At 44.7% G+C, this 17,836-nt stretch overlaps 1 protein-coding gene across 1 annotated transcript in view; it reads right to left on the bottom strand.

Annotated features, from left to right (window-relative positions):
- The window catches only part of CFAP54 (cilia and flagella associated protein 54), a 2,285,874-nt gene that overhangs the window by 1,884,580 nt on the left and 383,458 nt on the right, over window positions 1–17,836 (bottom strand). The window contains exon 13 of the mRNA XM_086918163.1: window positions 1,229–1,314. Within this exon, the coding sequence (XP_086774289.1) occupies window positions 1,229–1,314 (86 nt within the window). The remainder of the gene's footprint in view (window positions 1–1,228; window positions 1,315–17,836) is intronic.

The raw sequence follows: 17,836 nt of genomic DNA, 5'->3' as shown, positions 1-17,836 counted from the left end.
AAAAATTCTCTTGTAATTCCCTTACAGTTCATTACAGCTTCAAGCCCTCATATATTCTGCGACAGGTAATTCACTGAGAATGCGTGATGTTTCGAATGAAAGTTGAGAGCCTCTCTTTGGAGATGACTGACAGATTGTTGTTATTTATTATGTCTTACAGATTAAATGTGTATGGTCCTGAAGAGAATCCTTTGATTATACAAGGATTCGAAACGCGTCGACCAAGGTGTTAGTTGATTGTGGTGCCAATTTTGTGGCTTGAGACCAATCACTGTTTAACAACTGCAAATCAAAAAATTATTGAAACTTGCTTTGGTCTTTGTTATTTCTCCGATGTATTTTGGTTCATTAAATGCATTAGACCATTCCTATGATTGTAAATAGGACGTGGGTTTAACCTTCAAATTGGAATCTAACAATTCAGTTCTTTCAATCCTCTTTTGAAAAACTACACCACCAACTACCACCGTTTTCCCCTGTGATTGATTTGTGTTCACTCATTGTCTTGTGTACATGTTTTTTGTCTAGTATTGTGCCAAATGTCTGTACAATTTACCCCCACAACCACTTTCCCTGTCCATGAATATGTTTCACTCCTCCGTATTGTCCAATAATATTTGATGCTTATAGTTGTAAATAAGAAAATCAAAAAATTAAAAATAACTCAAATTCTAAAAACAAAATAAAAAATTAAAGATCAAAAAATGTTCTACTAAAATTTTGACTGAAAGAGTGGTCATTTGGGAATGAGTAATTGTTTGCTCATCCATTTATTGTTTAGAAAATTGTTGCACAGTACTGGCAATTTGTTCTGTTCATTACAGTACCCACTGCAGCAGCAACTTCCTTCACAGCACAGATATGTCTGTCAGAGCAGAATGGGCAGCCCAACCAGCCTAATGGATGGCAGACTGCCCACTGGGGTCTAAATTACTCCCTTAATTCAAATTTACTAAACAGACTAAACAGTTATTTCAGATGCAACCAAACAATGCAATACAGGCTCTAAGCATTGATGAAGATTAAGGGTTCATTGCAAAGCAACTCTATGAATACAGAAGCAATTCCTAAATGGAATGAATCAGAGGACTGCATACAGTAATGTAACTAAATCAATCATAAAAAGCTCCACATTTCTCAGAAGTCATATGATTACTAGCTGCATTTCTCATTTATTGTACATTCCCTGGTGACCAGACCAATAAGTAATATAATGATGACAACTTACTTGTGAAGGATTACAGACACAAAGAAACACTGTTTCTGCCAGGATTACAAGATCATCCAATGAACCTCCCGTCTGTATTGATTCTCCTAAAATTGTAGAAAAAAAAGAAAGGATTAAAATAACAATTACATATAATCAAGGAATATATTTAGAAATGAACATATCATATAGATGCATGGCAATGAGAAAGACTCAGGGTCAAAAGACTATGATCAAGCATGCACAATAAATAATTTAGGAATTTAGCAAATATAGCGTGTGATAAAAATTGAGGGACAATTTATTGATGAAAGGCCAAATGCAATACAAGTACCCTCAGGCTTTATGCAACCCATACTGACATATTTTCATCCACTATCTTAATACTAAAGGCTGGAATTTAACCTTTTCATTAATATGCAAAGAGCCATGCCCTGGCATTTTATGATAATGATTCCCACTCAAAAATAGGAGGTCAGTGAGGGGAAAAGAGGCTAATGTTTGAATGCTCCTATTTTAAAAGCATCAGAAGCACAATGAATCACAGAGCTGGGTAACATGTAGGCCTTTGAAACTTGGGTCAAGGTCTCAACAACACAAAAACACAGTAACTTAAGAAGGCCATTTCCACATGAGGCTTACTTCTCACCAGATATATATATATATATATATATATATATATATATATTCGCCACAACTTTCCGAAAATACTCGGACATAAAGGTTACTTGCAGTGAAAAAACAATGCGTTTCACCTTTACGGCTTGCTCACGCATTTATATATATATATATATTCACTAAAAAAACAGAGGTTTCAGGGATGTTATAGTTGGGAATTGCCATATAAAAAACCTTGTAAATCCACAGAAAAAAACACAAGTTTCAGGGACGTTATAGTTAGGAATTAGCCTTTTAAAAAAACGTTGAAATTAACTGAAAAAACACAGGTTTCAGGGACATTATAGTTAGGCTGACATTTCACTCATATAAAACCAGAAAAATTCAGCCGTTATAGTTAGCTGAGTGTACTCTCGCGCTTTTCCCGAGTGGGGATTCCAACATGGCGCCCATGTTAAATAGCCAGGAGTGCGACGTGAGCGGCATAGACGCCGCCCCTAAAGCAGCGTGTGGTTATGTGGAGGAGCAAGGTGAGGCAGAAAAGACTGCAGAGGGAGAGAACTTGCTCGTCGTTCCGGAAAAGGAACCGGAGCAAGGAGGACTGCTGCAAACCCCTGGAGAACGAGAAGAAGCCTGCAGAGGAGAAGAATACCCCGAGCGACCACCAGACTGTATCTGCACTGCATGTGGGCTTCGCACTGAGACCCTTCACTCCTAGCCACTACAATAACACTGCACTTCCCAGGGTGTAGGTGACAGTATGTCCGCCCCAGAGTGGCAGAACTGACTTTTGTTTCTTCTTTTCCTTCGAGGGCCTTATACCACAGTTCCCTTCCTCCAGCGGTCCTGGCTGAGACCCAAGGAAATGACTGCACCATCATCCCAGATCCCAGCAACTGACAAGGACCTTCCAGACACAGTGACTGAACTGTTTCCAAAGGAAGCCTCTCGCCTTTTGTTTGTTTGCCCATACCCTCTATCCTGTCCTACCCTTTTATCCCTTTTGGATGCATTTTTGTTCATTTAACCATTAAAGTCTTTATCGCCTCCAACTCCTGTATAAGTGTTCTGCATCACTAGGTGACCACAGTGTTGTCAGAAGTGGGATTTAGTCATTAAAGACAGTCATGACGAGGGGGCGCTAGAGGGCGCACTGCGGGATGGCTGGCTGAGAAGGCAGCTTCGCCGGACGGACCAACAATTTACGTGTTTATACATGCAGCAGGCAACCCTATTTACACCTAATTGATAAAATCGGCGGGCGGAATGCGCCGTGAGCACATGAGGTGCATCTGAGCCACACTATGGGTACGCAGTGCGGAATAAAACATATTTTGTGGTTAGGCAAGCGCGCGACCAGGGCCTGGCAAGACGGCACCCGCAGGACTGTTGGTGCACTAATCTCGGCGCTGGCGGACATCTCGACAAAAGAAGAGGTTCGTGAGCGATCGAGGCGGAAAGCACAACTGCCGGCAGTGACAGCGTGTAATTCGGCTGCCCATGAGATCCAAAGGCACACACACGCTGTCCCGATTGATACGCTGCGAGAGGAGAACTAAAATGGCGGCGCCCACATTAATACCGCACTTCTGGCCCTGCTAAGAGGAGGATGGATGCTCCCCTTCCAGCAACTACCCATTGGCACTAAAACGGTAGGGAGACCGACTATCAGAGGCTGGGGGCGGGAGTCGCCTAGTGATGCGTGCAAGACCTGGGCAGACCTGGTGCTCAACTGTCATGCTATTACATGGGCCATAGAGATATCACCAGAGCAACCCTCTCCGATGTTATATTAACGGACTATGAGGCAGTTCTGATGCTTGCAGTCATAACATCCACGCTACACCGCCTGTGCCTATAACGCTTGTCAGCTATGCTCCTAGTGACACACAGCGAGTTCACACTCCACTCTCCGGGATCCTGCGCTGGCTGGAGGAGACGCAATGGAAGCGGCGAGCGGCCATTTTGTAAAAGCACCCACTGTATACTAACATACTGGGGTCATATCTGCCCATTTTACTTTCATAGTGCCGTGGAATGATCTGGGATAAGTGCATTTCTGAGGCCAATGCAAAGCGGACAACAGCACTATCATCCCGAGATTGGGACACAATCGCTGTAACAATTATCACACCCTCGGGCTCCTGAATGCGCAAGTCGTAGACTTCTGCTGTTGACCCTCTCGAGTTCGAGCGCACCAGACTGTCGCATCTGGAGTCTTGAACAGGTGACCCTTTGGATATTGCCCTCCTGCAATCTATTTTATCACCGACTGGCCATCTTCTGGGCGTTGGTGTAAAACTAGATAGCTCACTCCCCAACCCACAGGACTTGCTACAGCCATTTTGAATCACGAAACACCGCGTAAGCAGCAAACGATCTTAATTACGAAAGCGCCACAGCGACGATCCACCCACACAAGATGGGAAAACCTGACAAGCAACAACAGAAACTAACGTTTGAACCGCGCAGATCGACACGAGGCCCCACATCACACTCAGATACAGAAGCAGAGACGGATGGTGCTCCAGAAAATGGCATGGAGTCCACTTTGAAAGCAATCCAAACAAGCCTCCAGGACATTAACGGCAAGTTGGATCACCTCACCTGCTGTATGGATACTATGGCGACAAAAATGGATTGGCAAGGTGAACGATTGGACGAAGCGGAAAATCGCCTGTCAGCAGTGGAGGACGAAGCGCATACTAGCACAGCTAAGTGTACTGGAATTGAAAAAGTTCTGGACATAATCATAAACAAGGCAGAAGACTTAGAGGCCAGATCGCGCCGCAACAACGTTCAAATTGCAGGTATCCCGGAGTCCACCAACACGGGTCGCATGGAGACGTATGTGGAAGAACTTTGCCGAGCAATATTTGGAGAGGGTCAACTGTCACCGATATTTATAGTCGAGCGGGCCCACAGGTCGTTGGCGCCTCGTCCACCACCGGGCGCCCCGCCTAGGCCCGTAGTTGCCCGCATTCTAAATTATCGAGACCGAGATGGAATATTGGGGATGGCAAGGGAGAGGAAGCAAATTATCTATCAAGGTAACCAACTGGAATTTAATCCTGACTACACCATGGCAGTGCAACAGACCTGTAAAGAAACTATGAAGTATGCAGGTGGAGTATGCTATGCTGTATCCAGCCCCCCTGAAGGTTCACTTGGGATGGTAAGCCGACAATTCTATCCACACCGAAGGCAGCCCACAAATTCATCAAGAAAATTAATATTCAACGGAAGGAGCGAAGACAGACCGATCAGCCGCATGAAGCAGATTAAGAGCCCAGCGGAACAAGACCGCCGACGCCAACTATATCTGCAAGTATGATTGTTGTAAAACACTTTATCGATATGCCTATGCCTGAATCCCTGCAATCGTTAAATATACTCTACTCCTTAAGCGGTAAGTCTACCATTTACGTAAAATATGCACTTTGGGACATAACGATGTAGTATGCAGCGCTGAAGGGAGACTACCTAGGCGCGAAAAGCATGGGTGGCGAACTCATGGGCCACTGAACTAAGAGACTGTTACTTGGGAGCTGGGTGTTTCCAAGTATGTAAGACTACGATTATGAATAATGAAGGTTACTCCACACTTGCTAGAAAAGTAACTGCGATCTAGGCCTTGTCAGTAAAATGCTCAAAGACAATTACTCTGGCGTTAAAAAACATGTAGTCCTGTTGCATACATTTTAAGAGTATACTGGAGGTACATTGTTGGAAGGCATTGGCGACTTGCAGATATTTAAGAGACACTGTCCAAGGGGAAGTTTCATGATTTAAGGCCTAGAAGGAACGGACTACTGGTTCTCAATATGGCTGAATAATGTCTAGAGCTCTAAGGGCTTGAGTCTGTTACCCTTCATACGTGTAATGACATTGCTTTCTCTATAACCCAGATGTGTGTAAATGTGAAGTGTTTGGCTGATATAGGGAGGATCCACAGTATAAACAATGTACCTCATCATGTGGAATTATGCTCTACACGAAGCTAGGTTGAGATGTGCAGTGCGTTTCATAGTTATGTCAATGATATTTCACTAAGATTCACGTAGTGGTTGTATATATCTAAGCATGATCCGTCCACATCCATTTACTTGGATGGTGATGTGTACCCTAGGCGGACCCCCACATGGGTCCTCCCCACATAGGTTATGTACTATTGGGGTGTTAAGAATGGGGTATGGCTTTGGCAGGATTGGGCTGCTGATGTGGGAGGGGGGAGGAGGGAATGGGGTAATGTTTTGTTCAATGGACCACAACACTTGAGATGCATTGCTGAGATCTGAGATGATCATGCCCATGTTGAAGTTTTTGCATGTACACAAAGTAGAATATGCTTCTTGGGGGAACACTACAAGAACATTGAGGATAGACTTCATTATCTACACCTTCGTTAAATATGGCTAACAACGTACCAGGTAGATTGTCTTTAAATCTACTTACATGGAACATACGGGGCTTTACAAACCCAAAGAAAATAAGACAACTGTTTGCATGTCTGGACAGATGGCATATCAACATTGTGATATTGCAAGAAACTCACATTGCCTCCCACACGCACACTCACGTTGGCCGTTGCTGGGCTGAATCCACTCACAACTCCACGTACTCTTCTTACTCCAGGGGGTCTCAATATTAGTGAAAAAAGGTACACATTTTAAAGTCGAGAACAGAATAATGGATAGACAGGGACATTATCTTATACTTAAGGGAACATTGTGCGGACAGCGCTTGACACTTATCAACACATACGGACCAAACACTGATGCGCCTGAATTCTATCACAAGGTATGGCAACATTTACATGGGATCCAGACAGGATTTTGCTTTGGGGTGGAGATCTGAATCAAGCTTTAACACCTTGGCTGCTATGACTTTTCCCCTCCTGTGCTGCATCCCCTTATTTACCATTGTTCATGACTAGCTCAGCTCGTCATAAGCACAGCTCCAGTGTGCCTCATGATGAGCTGAGCTCATCATGAGCAGCGAAGGGGTTAAACGATCACCTAGATAGGTCGGGCATGATTACTGAACCTCATAGAAAAGCACGGGCGAAAGTACTTGACATCATGGCTGAGTTGCAACTACATGATATTTGGAGGGCACGCAATCCGGGAATTAGCGAAGCGACACACATCGGCAGCACATGGCAGCTGGTCCCGCATTGACTACTGGCTAGGCTCCAAAGACGTGCTGCTATGGACCAAGGGAATTAAACACATGCCGAAAACTCTTTCGGAACACAACCCCATCACACTGTCCCTTCAGATACCAAATCACACACCACCCCCATACAGTTGGAGATTCAATGCCACTGCCCTCACAGACTTAGTATACGAAGATACAATAGCCAAGGCTATTAAAGAATATTTCCACTTGAATGAACACTCCACAGATAATGCATGCCTTCTTTGGGAGGCTTTCAAAGCCACACTGCGCGGGGTCTGTATGAGTACCACAATGGGGAAACTGTGAGATATCAGAGCGCAGCTGGTAAGATGTGAGGCGAAGACAAAATTGCTAGAGCATCAATATGAAAGAACACATGACCCTTTGGGGCTAAGGGAAATAAGACAGACACTCACGGAGCACCAATCCTTTGAGGGATGAGGTTAAATACATTCACAAACGTCCCACAGCTAGAGCATTTGGAAAAGGAGGGAGGCCTAGTAGGGTACTAGCGTCTAGAATTTTTGAAGGACGCAAATCCCAAGCAGTGTTGCAGATACGGGATGATAAGGGTTTCATATGCACGGACCCAATGGCCATTTTGCAGGGATTTGTAAACACCTATGGAAAACTATATAAATCACAGCCAACTGCGTCACCAACTGAAATACTCAATTATCTAGAAGACGTAGCCATTGCGTGGCTTTCAGATACACAGAGAGCCTACTTATCGCTACCAATCACTGTAGAAGAGGTCTCAGAGGTAAATTAATCACTGCCCAGCGGCAAAGCCCCAGGCCCAGACGGGTTCACATGCGAATTTTACAAAACCTACACTGATATGCTGGCGCATCGACTTGTCGCGATGTTTGGTGCAGCTTTTGAGGAAAATATACTCCCGCCCACATTGCGAGAAGCGGTGGTGATAGCACTTTTAAAGCCTGCAAAAGATCCTGAGCTGTGTGACTCGTACCTTATCTTTAATTAATGTGGACTCTAAGATCTTAGCCAAGATACTTGCCACAAGATTACAACCCCTTATGACGAATTTGGTCCTCCCAGACCAGTGTGGTTTTATACCATCTAGAGCCACCACACATAACAATAGAACACTGTTCGCCATATCTCACTACCTGATCCCAAACATAAAAGCAGTGGCAGTCATGCTAGATGCCGCCAAGGCTTTTGACTCCATTGAATGGTCCTACCTAATTACAGTGCTCAACAGGATGGGGTTCCCCCCGATGTTTATACAATGGGTAAAACTTCTATACACACAACCAGTAGCTAGAGTTCGAGTAAATGGGTATATTTCAGAGGCAATCAATATAGAGCGGGGGACGAGGCAGGGATGTCCGCTATCCTCATTATTGTTCGCCCTTGCCCTTGAGCCGCTTGCTTGTAAGGTCACACAACATCATCACCCCTCGGCACTACAGTTTCCAAGCAGACCCCTACATATTTCACTTTCGCAGACGACATGTTGCTGTATGTTCGTGATCCTGAACAACATCTAGGTCCATTGTTACGAACATACATTAAATTTGGGGGACATTCTGGACTCCAAATAAATTGGGAAAAATCATCCATTATTCCATTAACTGACACCACCACACCACACGCTACAGAATTCCCGTTGGGGTGGCAGATTGATCCCATCAGATACCTTGGGGTATGGTACCACAGGGACCCGGACCTTGTCATCAGAACTAATTACGGCAGGGCGATAGATTCACTAGAGGATAAAGTCAATCAATGGATACAACTCCCACTATCGCTCGCTGATCGTATAACGATTGTAAAGATGGTACTGCTACCCAAACTACTCTACATCTTCAATAACATCCCGATCTCCCCACTCAGAGAAATTTTCAAACGGATAACGTTGGTAGTGATAAAGTTGATATGGGCAGGCAAACAGGCACGGGTTGAATTGTGTGCTCTGACCTTACCATACTCCAAGGGTGGCCTGTGTGTACCTGACTTTCTACTATACTACTTGTGCGCTCAAGCACAGTATGCCACATACTGGTATCATAACATTCCCTATCTGACGCACACGGCTATAGAAGAGGAGGACGCTCTGCCAATACCATTGACTGCAATTATCACACATCGCCGACCACCCCTACACGACAAAGACATTAACACCATTGATGCTACCAATGAAGCGTGGCGTAGACTAGGCCAACTAGCGCATAAGCTACCTCTCTATGCTCCAGCCCTGCCACTGCATCACCATCCTGAAATATCTGTTACCAATGAAGAGGTGGGTATGGGTCTGCTGCGTCGGGTGGGAATGGAAACAGTAGGAGACCTATACAATAACGGGATATTCAAAACAACACAGGACTTATCGTATATACAGAATCAGACATTGTTGTTCCATTTCACCTACCACAGACTACAAAGAGCGGTCAAACAGTTATATCCAAACTATCCGAATGAGCCATCACAATTAGACACTCTACAGCTCATATTGATTTCTCCGAACACCACGCACTTAGTCTCCAGTTTGTACATGGTAGCGCAGACTGAATTAAACTGCCACACCTCCAGGGCCATGGAGAGATGGAATGCTGTATTGGACGTCCCCCTTACAAAGACGGACTGGAAAACCACTTGCACCCTGATCCAAATGCTAACACCTAATGGCACTTTAAGAGTTATACACTTTAAATATTTGCATCAAGCATATTATACATTTCTGAAACTTCATAAGTATGGAGGCGAGATGTACACAATGTGGTTTAGATCAGGCAGATTTTATCCACTTGGCATGGCATTGTTTGAGAATACGTACATATTGGGAGGAGGTCACATCAATATTGACAGAGATGGTGGGAAGCGATGTTGACTGCAACATGCGTGTATGTCTTCTGGGGCTCTTAAACGATGTCCAGGCGTTGAAACGGAAGTACTGTATGGTGGCAATATTGTTAGCCAAACGTAGAATCTCCATGTGCTGGGAAAGTAAGAATGCGCCAACTGCCAAACAATGGCTCTGTGATATGTCTCACTGTCAAGATACATTACGAACATACGAGGAAGAACTACCTGCTCGCTCTAGACCGAAGGATTATTGGAAGTATTTAACAGACGATTTAAGTAAAAATCTTACTACCTAATGAAATTGATTAATGTTGTCCCCCTATCCCTCCCATTTGCTGTAACATGTGTCCACATGAAGCAACTGTTATTGTAATGTATTATCACCTGGATGATAAATGCAGTAGTCTGATGGTCCGTTTTGTTGTTTTAATACAACTGTGATGTATATCTTATGAAATTTCAATAAAAAGATTTTTTTTAAAAAGACAGTCATGACACAACCCATCACCATGGAGGCCATGGTCGCCCAGTTAGCAGAAGGACAGAGACAATTTTTTTTTTTTTGTATGTTCTTATATAGCGCTCGACTACCCGGAGGCATCTCGGCACTTGCCTTGGGAACCCATCCTGGCTTTTCCCTGTGAGATAGCGCCTAACGGGCATCCCCAAGGTGAAAGCCAGGCATTCCGCCGCGGGGGCCGTTGTGGAGATTAAGCAAGCTTAATGCCCAGAGTTGCAGAGTGTGAACCCATGATTAGGTCAGGCACCGAAGCGAGAATTATCGAGCCCGTGGACATTTGAGATCAATACCCTGCCGCGTCGGGAATTGAACCCTTGTCCCGGGTCTGACCTCTGCTTCAGGGTCTGCCTGCTCTAACCAGTGAGCCACACTTCTCCACTTGCAGCTGGTCATAGAACGCCAAAACCAAAAAGCAAAAAAATGAAAGCAAGGCATTCCAAAACGCTTTAAAAGAACAAGCCACGCTCTTAACTACTAATCAGCAGATACAAGACTCAGCTATTCTTCGCCTTACTGACGCCATATCCCCAAACGTTCCCAGCTCAGTGTTACAAAAAACACCAGGAAGGGGATGATCTCGACTTTTTCTTTGTCAACTTTGAGAGGGTAGCAACTACAGCCATTTTGCCCCCTGAACAATGGGGTCAATATATATCCTCGCTCCTCTCTGGAGAACTACAGGCGGCCTATCAGGCGTCCAATCCCTCTGGTCTCACACCGTACCCAGAAATCAAGATAACTATCTTAGAAAGGTTAGGACTTGACACCAAGTATTATAGGGCCAAATTCCGTAAGCAAAGGTGGGTCGCCGGGGACAATCCCCGGGCATTGTATTATCGGATCACAGACTCAGGGGAGAGGTGGTTACAACAGCAGTCGAATTGGCATGTGCCTATCATAGGTCACCGGAATTTTAGGCCCACACTATACTTGTCCCACTAACCCCCTCAAAACGATTCCCAGACAGAATGACAGTCGACTTCTGGGGCATATTAAAGGAACGACAAGGCCACCTATGAACCCCTTTCCTACCCCAACAGGACCCCAGTGCCCAATAAAAAGTGACTGGTAGAATCCATGGAGGTCGGAGACACCTGAGGAAGGGTGTTGGTCACTGGGGATGAGCCAACACAGTACAGAAAGAGCATTCCCCTCAATGGACGCCCTGTTGGTGCATTGTTAGATACAGGGTGTCATCACACTGTGGTGTCTCAAGAGCCAGTTCCTATTAACCAAATAAGCTGAGACACAACTACAGGTGTCCTGTGTTCATGGGGACATACGTCCATATCCTGTAGCGGACGTCCTGATAGAAATCGAGGGGAACCCCCAAGTACGCAGGGTCGGGGTGGTACCAATCCTTACAGAAAAAGTGTTCCTTGGAACAGATTTACCACGGTTTGATGAATACTCGGCAAGTATAGCTAAGAAAGGCCAAGAAACCAAGTGGTTACAGCAAGCCCCCTACTCCAACAATGAAAAAATACCAACTGAGACAAAAATCCCAAAGACAAGATCAGAAAAGAGGAAATAACGAGCAGAATACATGTCAGCCTTGTCCTCCCCTGTCACTTGTCTTCTTTCTTCCCCAGAAGAGAGCAGCTGGCATCCCAGAGCTTTAGAACAGCACAACGGGATGACAGCACCCTGAGATATGCGTGGCACCAGGCACAAGAAGAGGATCCCCACAAGGTAGGCCCATATTTTTGTATGAAAAATGGTCTCCTATAGAACTAGTGGGGATCCCGATCTTAAAAAGATACAACTCCTTGTACCCCTGGCGTTTCATCAACAAGCTTTACATTTGAGCCATAGTCAGACTGGGGGGGGGGGACCACTTTAGACAGGAACACAACCTACGGTACATATTAGAGAAATTCTATTGGCCAGGAATATACAAGGAAGTAGCCTGGTTTTGTACTTCTTGCAGCAGGTGTCAGTTGGTCAACCCCCCTACAGATAAAAAAGCACCCTTACGCCCTTTACCCATCATCGATATTCCGTTCCGGCGGGTGGGGATGGATCTTGTGGGACCCTCTATGCCTTCAGCTAGGGGCCACCAGTCCATACTTGTTCTGGTGGACTATGCCACCCGTTATCCCAAGGCGATACCACTAACAAGCATTTCTACCCATTCGGTTGCCCACGCTATAGTCTCTTTCTTTTCAAGGGTTGGGTTTCCCTCAGAAATCCTAACCGACCAGGATACTCGCTTCATGTCACGATTGATGAAAGCGATCTGCTCTCTTCTTGGGGTTCCTCAGATAAGAACGGCGGTATATCACCCCCAGACAGACGGTTTGGTAGAAAGATATAACCAAACTATAAAAACCCTGTTAAGGAAATGCATTACCGACATTAGGAAAGATTGGGACCGCAAAATCCCCCTGGTATTGTTAGCAGTTAGAACCCATGAGCAGAAGTCCACAGGATTTAGCCAGTTTGAGATTTTGTTCAGGCGACGCTCTCGCACTCTTTTAGAAATGGCGGCCGAACAATGGACTGAGGAGGAGGATGGGGAAAGGCCTTTGTTGAGTATTCAGCAACGTTGAAGTCAACGCTGGCTACTTTGTGGGAAGAGGTACATCAGAAACTGGAAAGGGCACAACAGAGATAAAAAATGAATTATGACAAAAACACCCAACTTAGAATACTAACAGTAGGGATAAAGTACTGATACTCCTACCCTCCTCTGACAAGAAACTCCTAGTGACCTGGCAAGGACCGTACACAGTGGTAGAACAAGTAACCCTTGCTACTTATACAGTAGCTGTCCCCCACACCGAACCCCACGGACAGTTGTACCATATAAATCTCCTGAAGAAGTGGGAATCCACACCCCGGTACACTGGGAACACCATGGTTTCTATTCACTACATTACCCACCCCAATCACATAGAGATACCCCCCCCCAACCGTCCTGTAGGAATCACATAGAAAGACCCAATACAGGGAAAGCACTTAACCTGACACAGAAAAAACAGCTGTACAGTTTGTTGGATGGCTTCTCGGGCTATGTTCTAGCAATCCAAGACAGACTTCCTTGGTACAACATAACATCCAAACAGAGGCAGGAAAAGTGGTAAATCTACAGCCTTACTGCATTCCCGAGGTCAGGAGACAAGCCGTAGAACAGGGAGTCTATAGGCTACATTATAGAACCCTCTCACAGCAATTGGTGTTCGCCGATGGTGCTAATCCCAAAGCCAGATGGCTGTTTGAGGTTCTGCACAGACTTCCGTCAGTTGAATGCCCATTCCAAGTTTGACAGCTATCCTATGCCCAGGGTTGACAAACTGGTAAAAAGACGGGGGCGGGTAATGTCCACCATCGACCTAACAAAAGGATACTGGCAGGCACCCCTCAGTCAGACGGCCTACATGGGGCCACTGCTACCTTTCAAAGGTTGATGGATGTAATCTTACAGGACCATCAAGAATATGCGGTGGCATAGCTTGACGATATTGTGGTGTACAGTCCTTATTGGGAAGCACACCTAAAGCACTTGGAAAACGTTTTCCACTATCTACACCAATCGGGATTCACACTAAACCCCAAAAAGACCACCCTAGGAATTGAACACAGAGTATCTGGGATATACCATACAAGTAGGAACACTACAGAACCAACACAACAAGCTAGAAGCATTACAAGGGATCCCAAGACCCACCACAAAGAAAGAGGTATGTGCTTTCCTTGGGCTGGTAGGATATTACAGGCGATTTATTCTCAACTTTACCACTTTACCACCATAGCTTGTCCGCTCACTAACCTATTATTGCTTAGATGCCATAACAAACCCATAGAATGGGCCACCAGTCAGGAAGAGAGCTTCAAAACCCTAAAAAACAGCTATGTCAAGTGCCTGTGCTGATGTGTCCTAACTGTAACAAATCGTTCGTCCTGCGATCGAGGCTTGGGGGCCTTTTTATCACAACCCGATCAATATGGGGACCTTAGACCCATATTGTAGCTCAGCGGAAAACTCTTTCCTCGTGACATTACGCCACCGTGGAGAAGGACTGCTTATCCATTAAGTGGGCCATGGAGGCATTACAGTACTACTTACTAGGGAGAACCTTTTTTCTAACTATGGACCATGTTCCCCTCACATGGTCAGCTACTCATAAAGACAAGAACCCCAAGGTTCTCCGTTGGTTTTTGTCCTCACAACCTTTTTCTTTCCAGGCCCTCAATGCACCAGTCCGAACCCAAGTAAAAAACTAGTTACTTACCTGTACACTATGGCTCTCCAGTATTATCTTTCATAGATTCACATGCTTGTATCTTCCCCGTCGTCATGGTGGGAGTCTCCCGGTAAAAGAATAACCATAGCAGTATAAGAAAAACTGCCTGGAAACCATAGAGTAGTGAAACAATGGGTAATCTCTCCTCCTCATTATGTGGCCCAAATTACAGCCAATCAGCTGCCAGCACCAGCCTACACCTTTCCCAGCAGAGCCACCATACCTCAGATTTCCTACCGCCCAAGAGTGAGCTTTGTAAGAAACCAGAGATAAAAGGTGGTCTACCTAGCAGAAACGGGGAGGTGGGCGGGCGCATGTGAATCTATGAAAGATAATACTGGAGAACCATAGTGTACAGGTAAGTAACTAGTTTTTTCTCCAGTATTCAATCTTTCATAGATTCACATGCTTGTATCAGAATAGATAGCAGTCGTTTTTCGCAAGAGCGTTTTTAGGCTAGACCCCCCTTTTTCTCAGGGCTGTGTGCCATACGCTTTCTTTTTTTTTTTTTTTTTTTTAAAGACTTATTAAGAATCAAAAGGCATGAAACACCATAAGTCATTAAAACGTTTGTGCATAAACAACATTACAGAAAACAACTATAAATTCATAAACATGTATTTTTTAAAAAGATGTTGCAGAACGGCTTGTCCCACTACTGCATCTGATTTCCATGCTGTGTCCAGAAAGTAATGTTTGGTGAATGTATGAATATTAGACCAAGTTGCTGCTCTGCATATGTCTGGAAGGGATACACATGCGAGCAATGCAGATGACGTTGCCATTTTCCGTGTATCATGAGCACGGACTTTTGTGTCGAGAGGTCTTCCTGCTTTCTCTTGACAGAAGACAATGGCGGATGCAATCCATCTAGAAATAGAGGATCTTGAAAGACCCAAACCTTTCCTAGGCACTGAGTAAGCAACAAACAATTGGTTTGATTTGCGAAAGGGTTTTGTCTTTTCAATGTAGAATTTTAGACATCTGCCTATGTCCAAAGTATGGAGAGCCTTTTCTGCCGCTGAAGAAGGATTCTTGAAATATGTAGGCAGAATTACCGGTTCATTTAGATGAAAGGAAGAAGGTATTTTAGGAACAAATTTTGGATTAGTTCTTAACAGCACCTTATCCGATCTGAATTGTATGAAGGGATCTTGTGTTGAAAAGGCTTGAATTTCGCGGACTCTCCTGGCTGATGCGAGTGCCAGGAGTAATGCTACTTTCCATGACAGGAATTGCAACTCTGATTTGTGGATTGGCTCAAAAGGTGCATTCATGAGTTGCGACAAGACCGTGTTGAGCTGCCAAGGAGGTGGAGGACATTTTATTGTAGGAAACATTCGGAAAAACCCCTTTAAAAATTATTTAATTATTCTTTGGGACCAAAGAGATGGACATCCTGGAGATCTTCGATATCTGGATATTGCTGCTAAATGGACTTTAATTGATGAATGCGAAAGTCCTGAACTGGCTAATTGCAGCAGATAAGGAAGGATTTGCTCAGGTGGAGAAGAAAAGGGATGCACCTTATGAGCGAGGTACCAATTACAGAATCGTTTCCATTTTGCAGTGTATGTCTTGTTAGTAGACAGTGCTGCAGAACTTTTCAATATTTCGCGACATTCCTGAGGGGTATCTAGTGACTGGAATTCATGCTCAAAAGGTTCCAAGCCGACAATTTTAGAGAGGTCAATTGTGGGTGAAGTACTTGGCCTCTGTTCATGGAAATCAAAGTTTTGGTTATTGGAACTGTTTCCTTGGCTCTACTGACAATTGGAGAAGTTCTGTATACCAAAATTGTCTCGGCCAGGCTGAGACTATTAGAATTATTTGGCCAGGTTCCGATCTCATCTTTCTCAATATTCTCGGAATTAGAGGAAAGGGAGGAAAGGCATAAGCAAACATCTCTGTCCATCGGAGATGAACAGCATTCCCTCTCGAACCCTTCTGAGGGAACCTGCTGGCATAATGCTTGCATTTTTTGTTGCTCCGAGTTGCAAACAAGTCCAAACTTGGCTTGCCCCACAATTGGAAGATCCGATTCAGTTGGTCTTGATTTAACTCCCATTTGTGGCAAATGTCGGAAGATCTGCTTAAAAGACCCGCTCTTGTATTGTTTATGCCCGGAACATGCTCCACTTGCAGAGCTATGTTGTGGCGAAGAAGCCAAGTCCAAATTTTTTGAGCCTGTGCCGATAGGGGCTTTGATCTTGTGCCACCCTGCTTTCGAAGGTAGAACATTGTAGTAGTGCTGTCTGTCCTTACTAAGACCGATGATCCTTGAATTCTGGGAAGAAAGGCCTGAAGGCCCAGATAAACTGCTTTCATTTCCAAGAGGTTGATGTGAAGTTTTGCCTCTTGAGGAAACCAAAGGCCTTGGATCTCTAGGTCTTGCAGGTGTGCTCCCCAACCTCGCAATGAAGCGTCTGATGTCATGATGTAACTTGGAGACTGAGGTTCGAATAACAGGCCCTTTGTCAGGTTGCTCCTGATACCCCACCATGACATTGCTCGTTTGATTTGACAGGTTATGACCAGCTTGTCGTCGAATGAACCTAGAGCTTGAACCCATTGTTTGTCTAGGGCCTCTTGCAGCAGTCTCATATGTAAACGGCAGTTGGGAATCAATGGGATACAAGAGGACATCATCCCCAGTAATGATTTGAAGATCCTGATGGAAGTGGACTTTTTTGATGCCAGATATGCTGTCAGATGTAGGATTTTCATTACGCGTTCCTCCGATGGGAACGCTTTTACCTCCTGAGTTTTTAATATTGCTCCGAGGAATTGTAGTGAAAGTGTCAGGAGAAGAAATGGTTTTTCTTTGTTTATCCGAAGGCCTAATCTTTGAAAGAGGTCCATACAAATCTGTAAAGACTCCTGCGTTGCTTGGTACGATGGTCCTATTATTAACCAGTCGTCCAATTAGGGAAAGATTTGGAGACCTTGCTGCCTTAGATGTGCTGCTATCGGAGCCATGCATTTTGTGAAAACTCTTGGGGCAGACTTCAGGCCGAAAGACAACACCCTGTACTGGTAATGGCGCCCCGCCACCATGAATGGCAGATACTTTTTGTACTTTTTGTGGATCGGAATATGGAAATATGCATCCAACAGGTCTAGAGAGACCATGTGGTCTCCTTTGCGAAGCAAGAGAAGAATTTCCTGTAGGGACAGCATGCGGAATGAGATTTTCTTTATGTATTTGTTCAGATCTCGGAGGTCCAGGAC

Source organism: Lissotriton vulgaris, chromosome 1_1 (assembly GCF_964263255.1).
Source record: "Lissotriton vulgaris chromosome 1_1, aLisVul1.2, whole genome shotgun sequence".
In the NCBI taxonomy this organism is placed as follows: domain Eukaryota; kingdom Metazoa; phylum Chordata; class Amphibia; order Caudata; family Salamandridae; genus Lissotriton; species Lissotriton vulgaris.
This window is presented reverse-complemented; position numbering and strand designations above follow the sequence as displayed.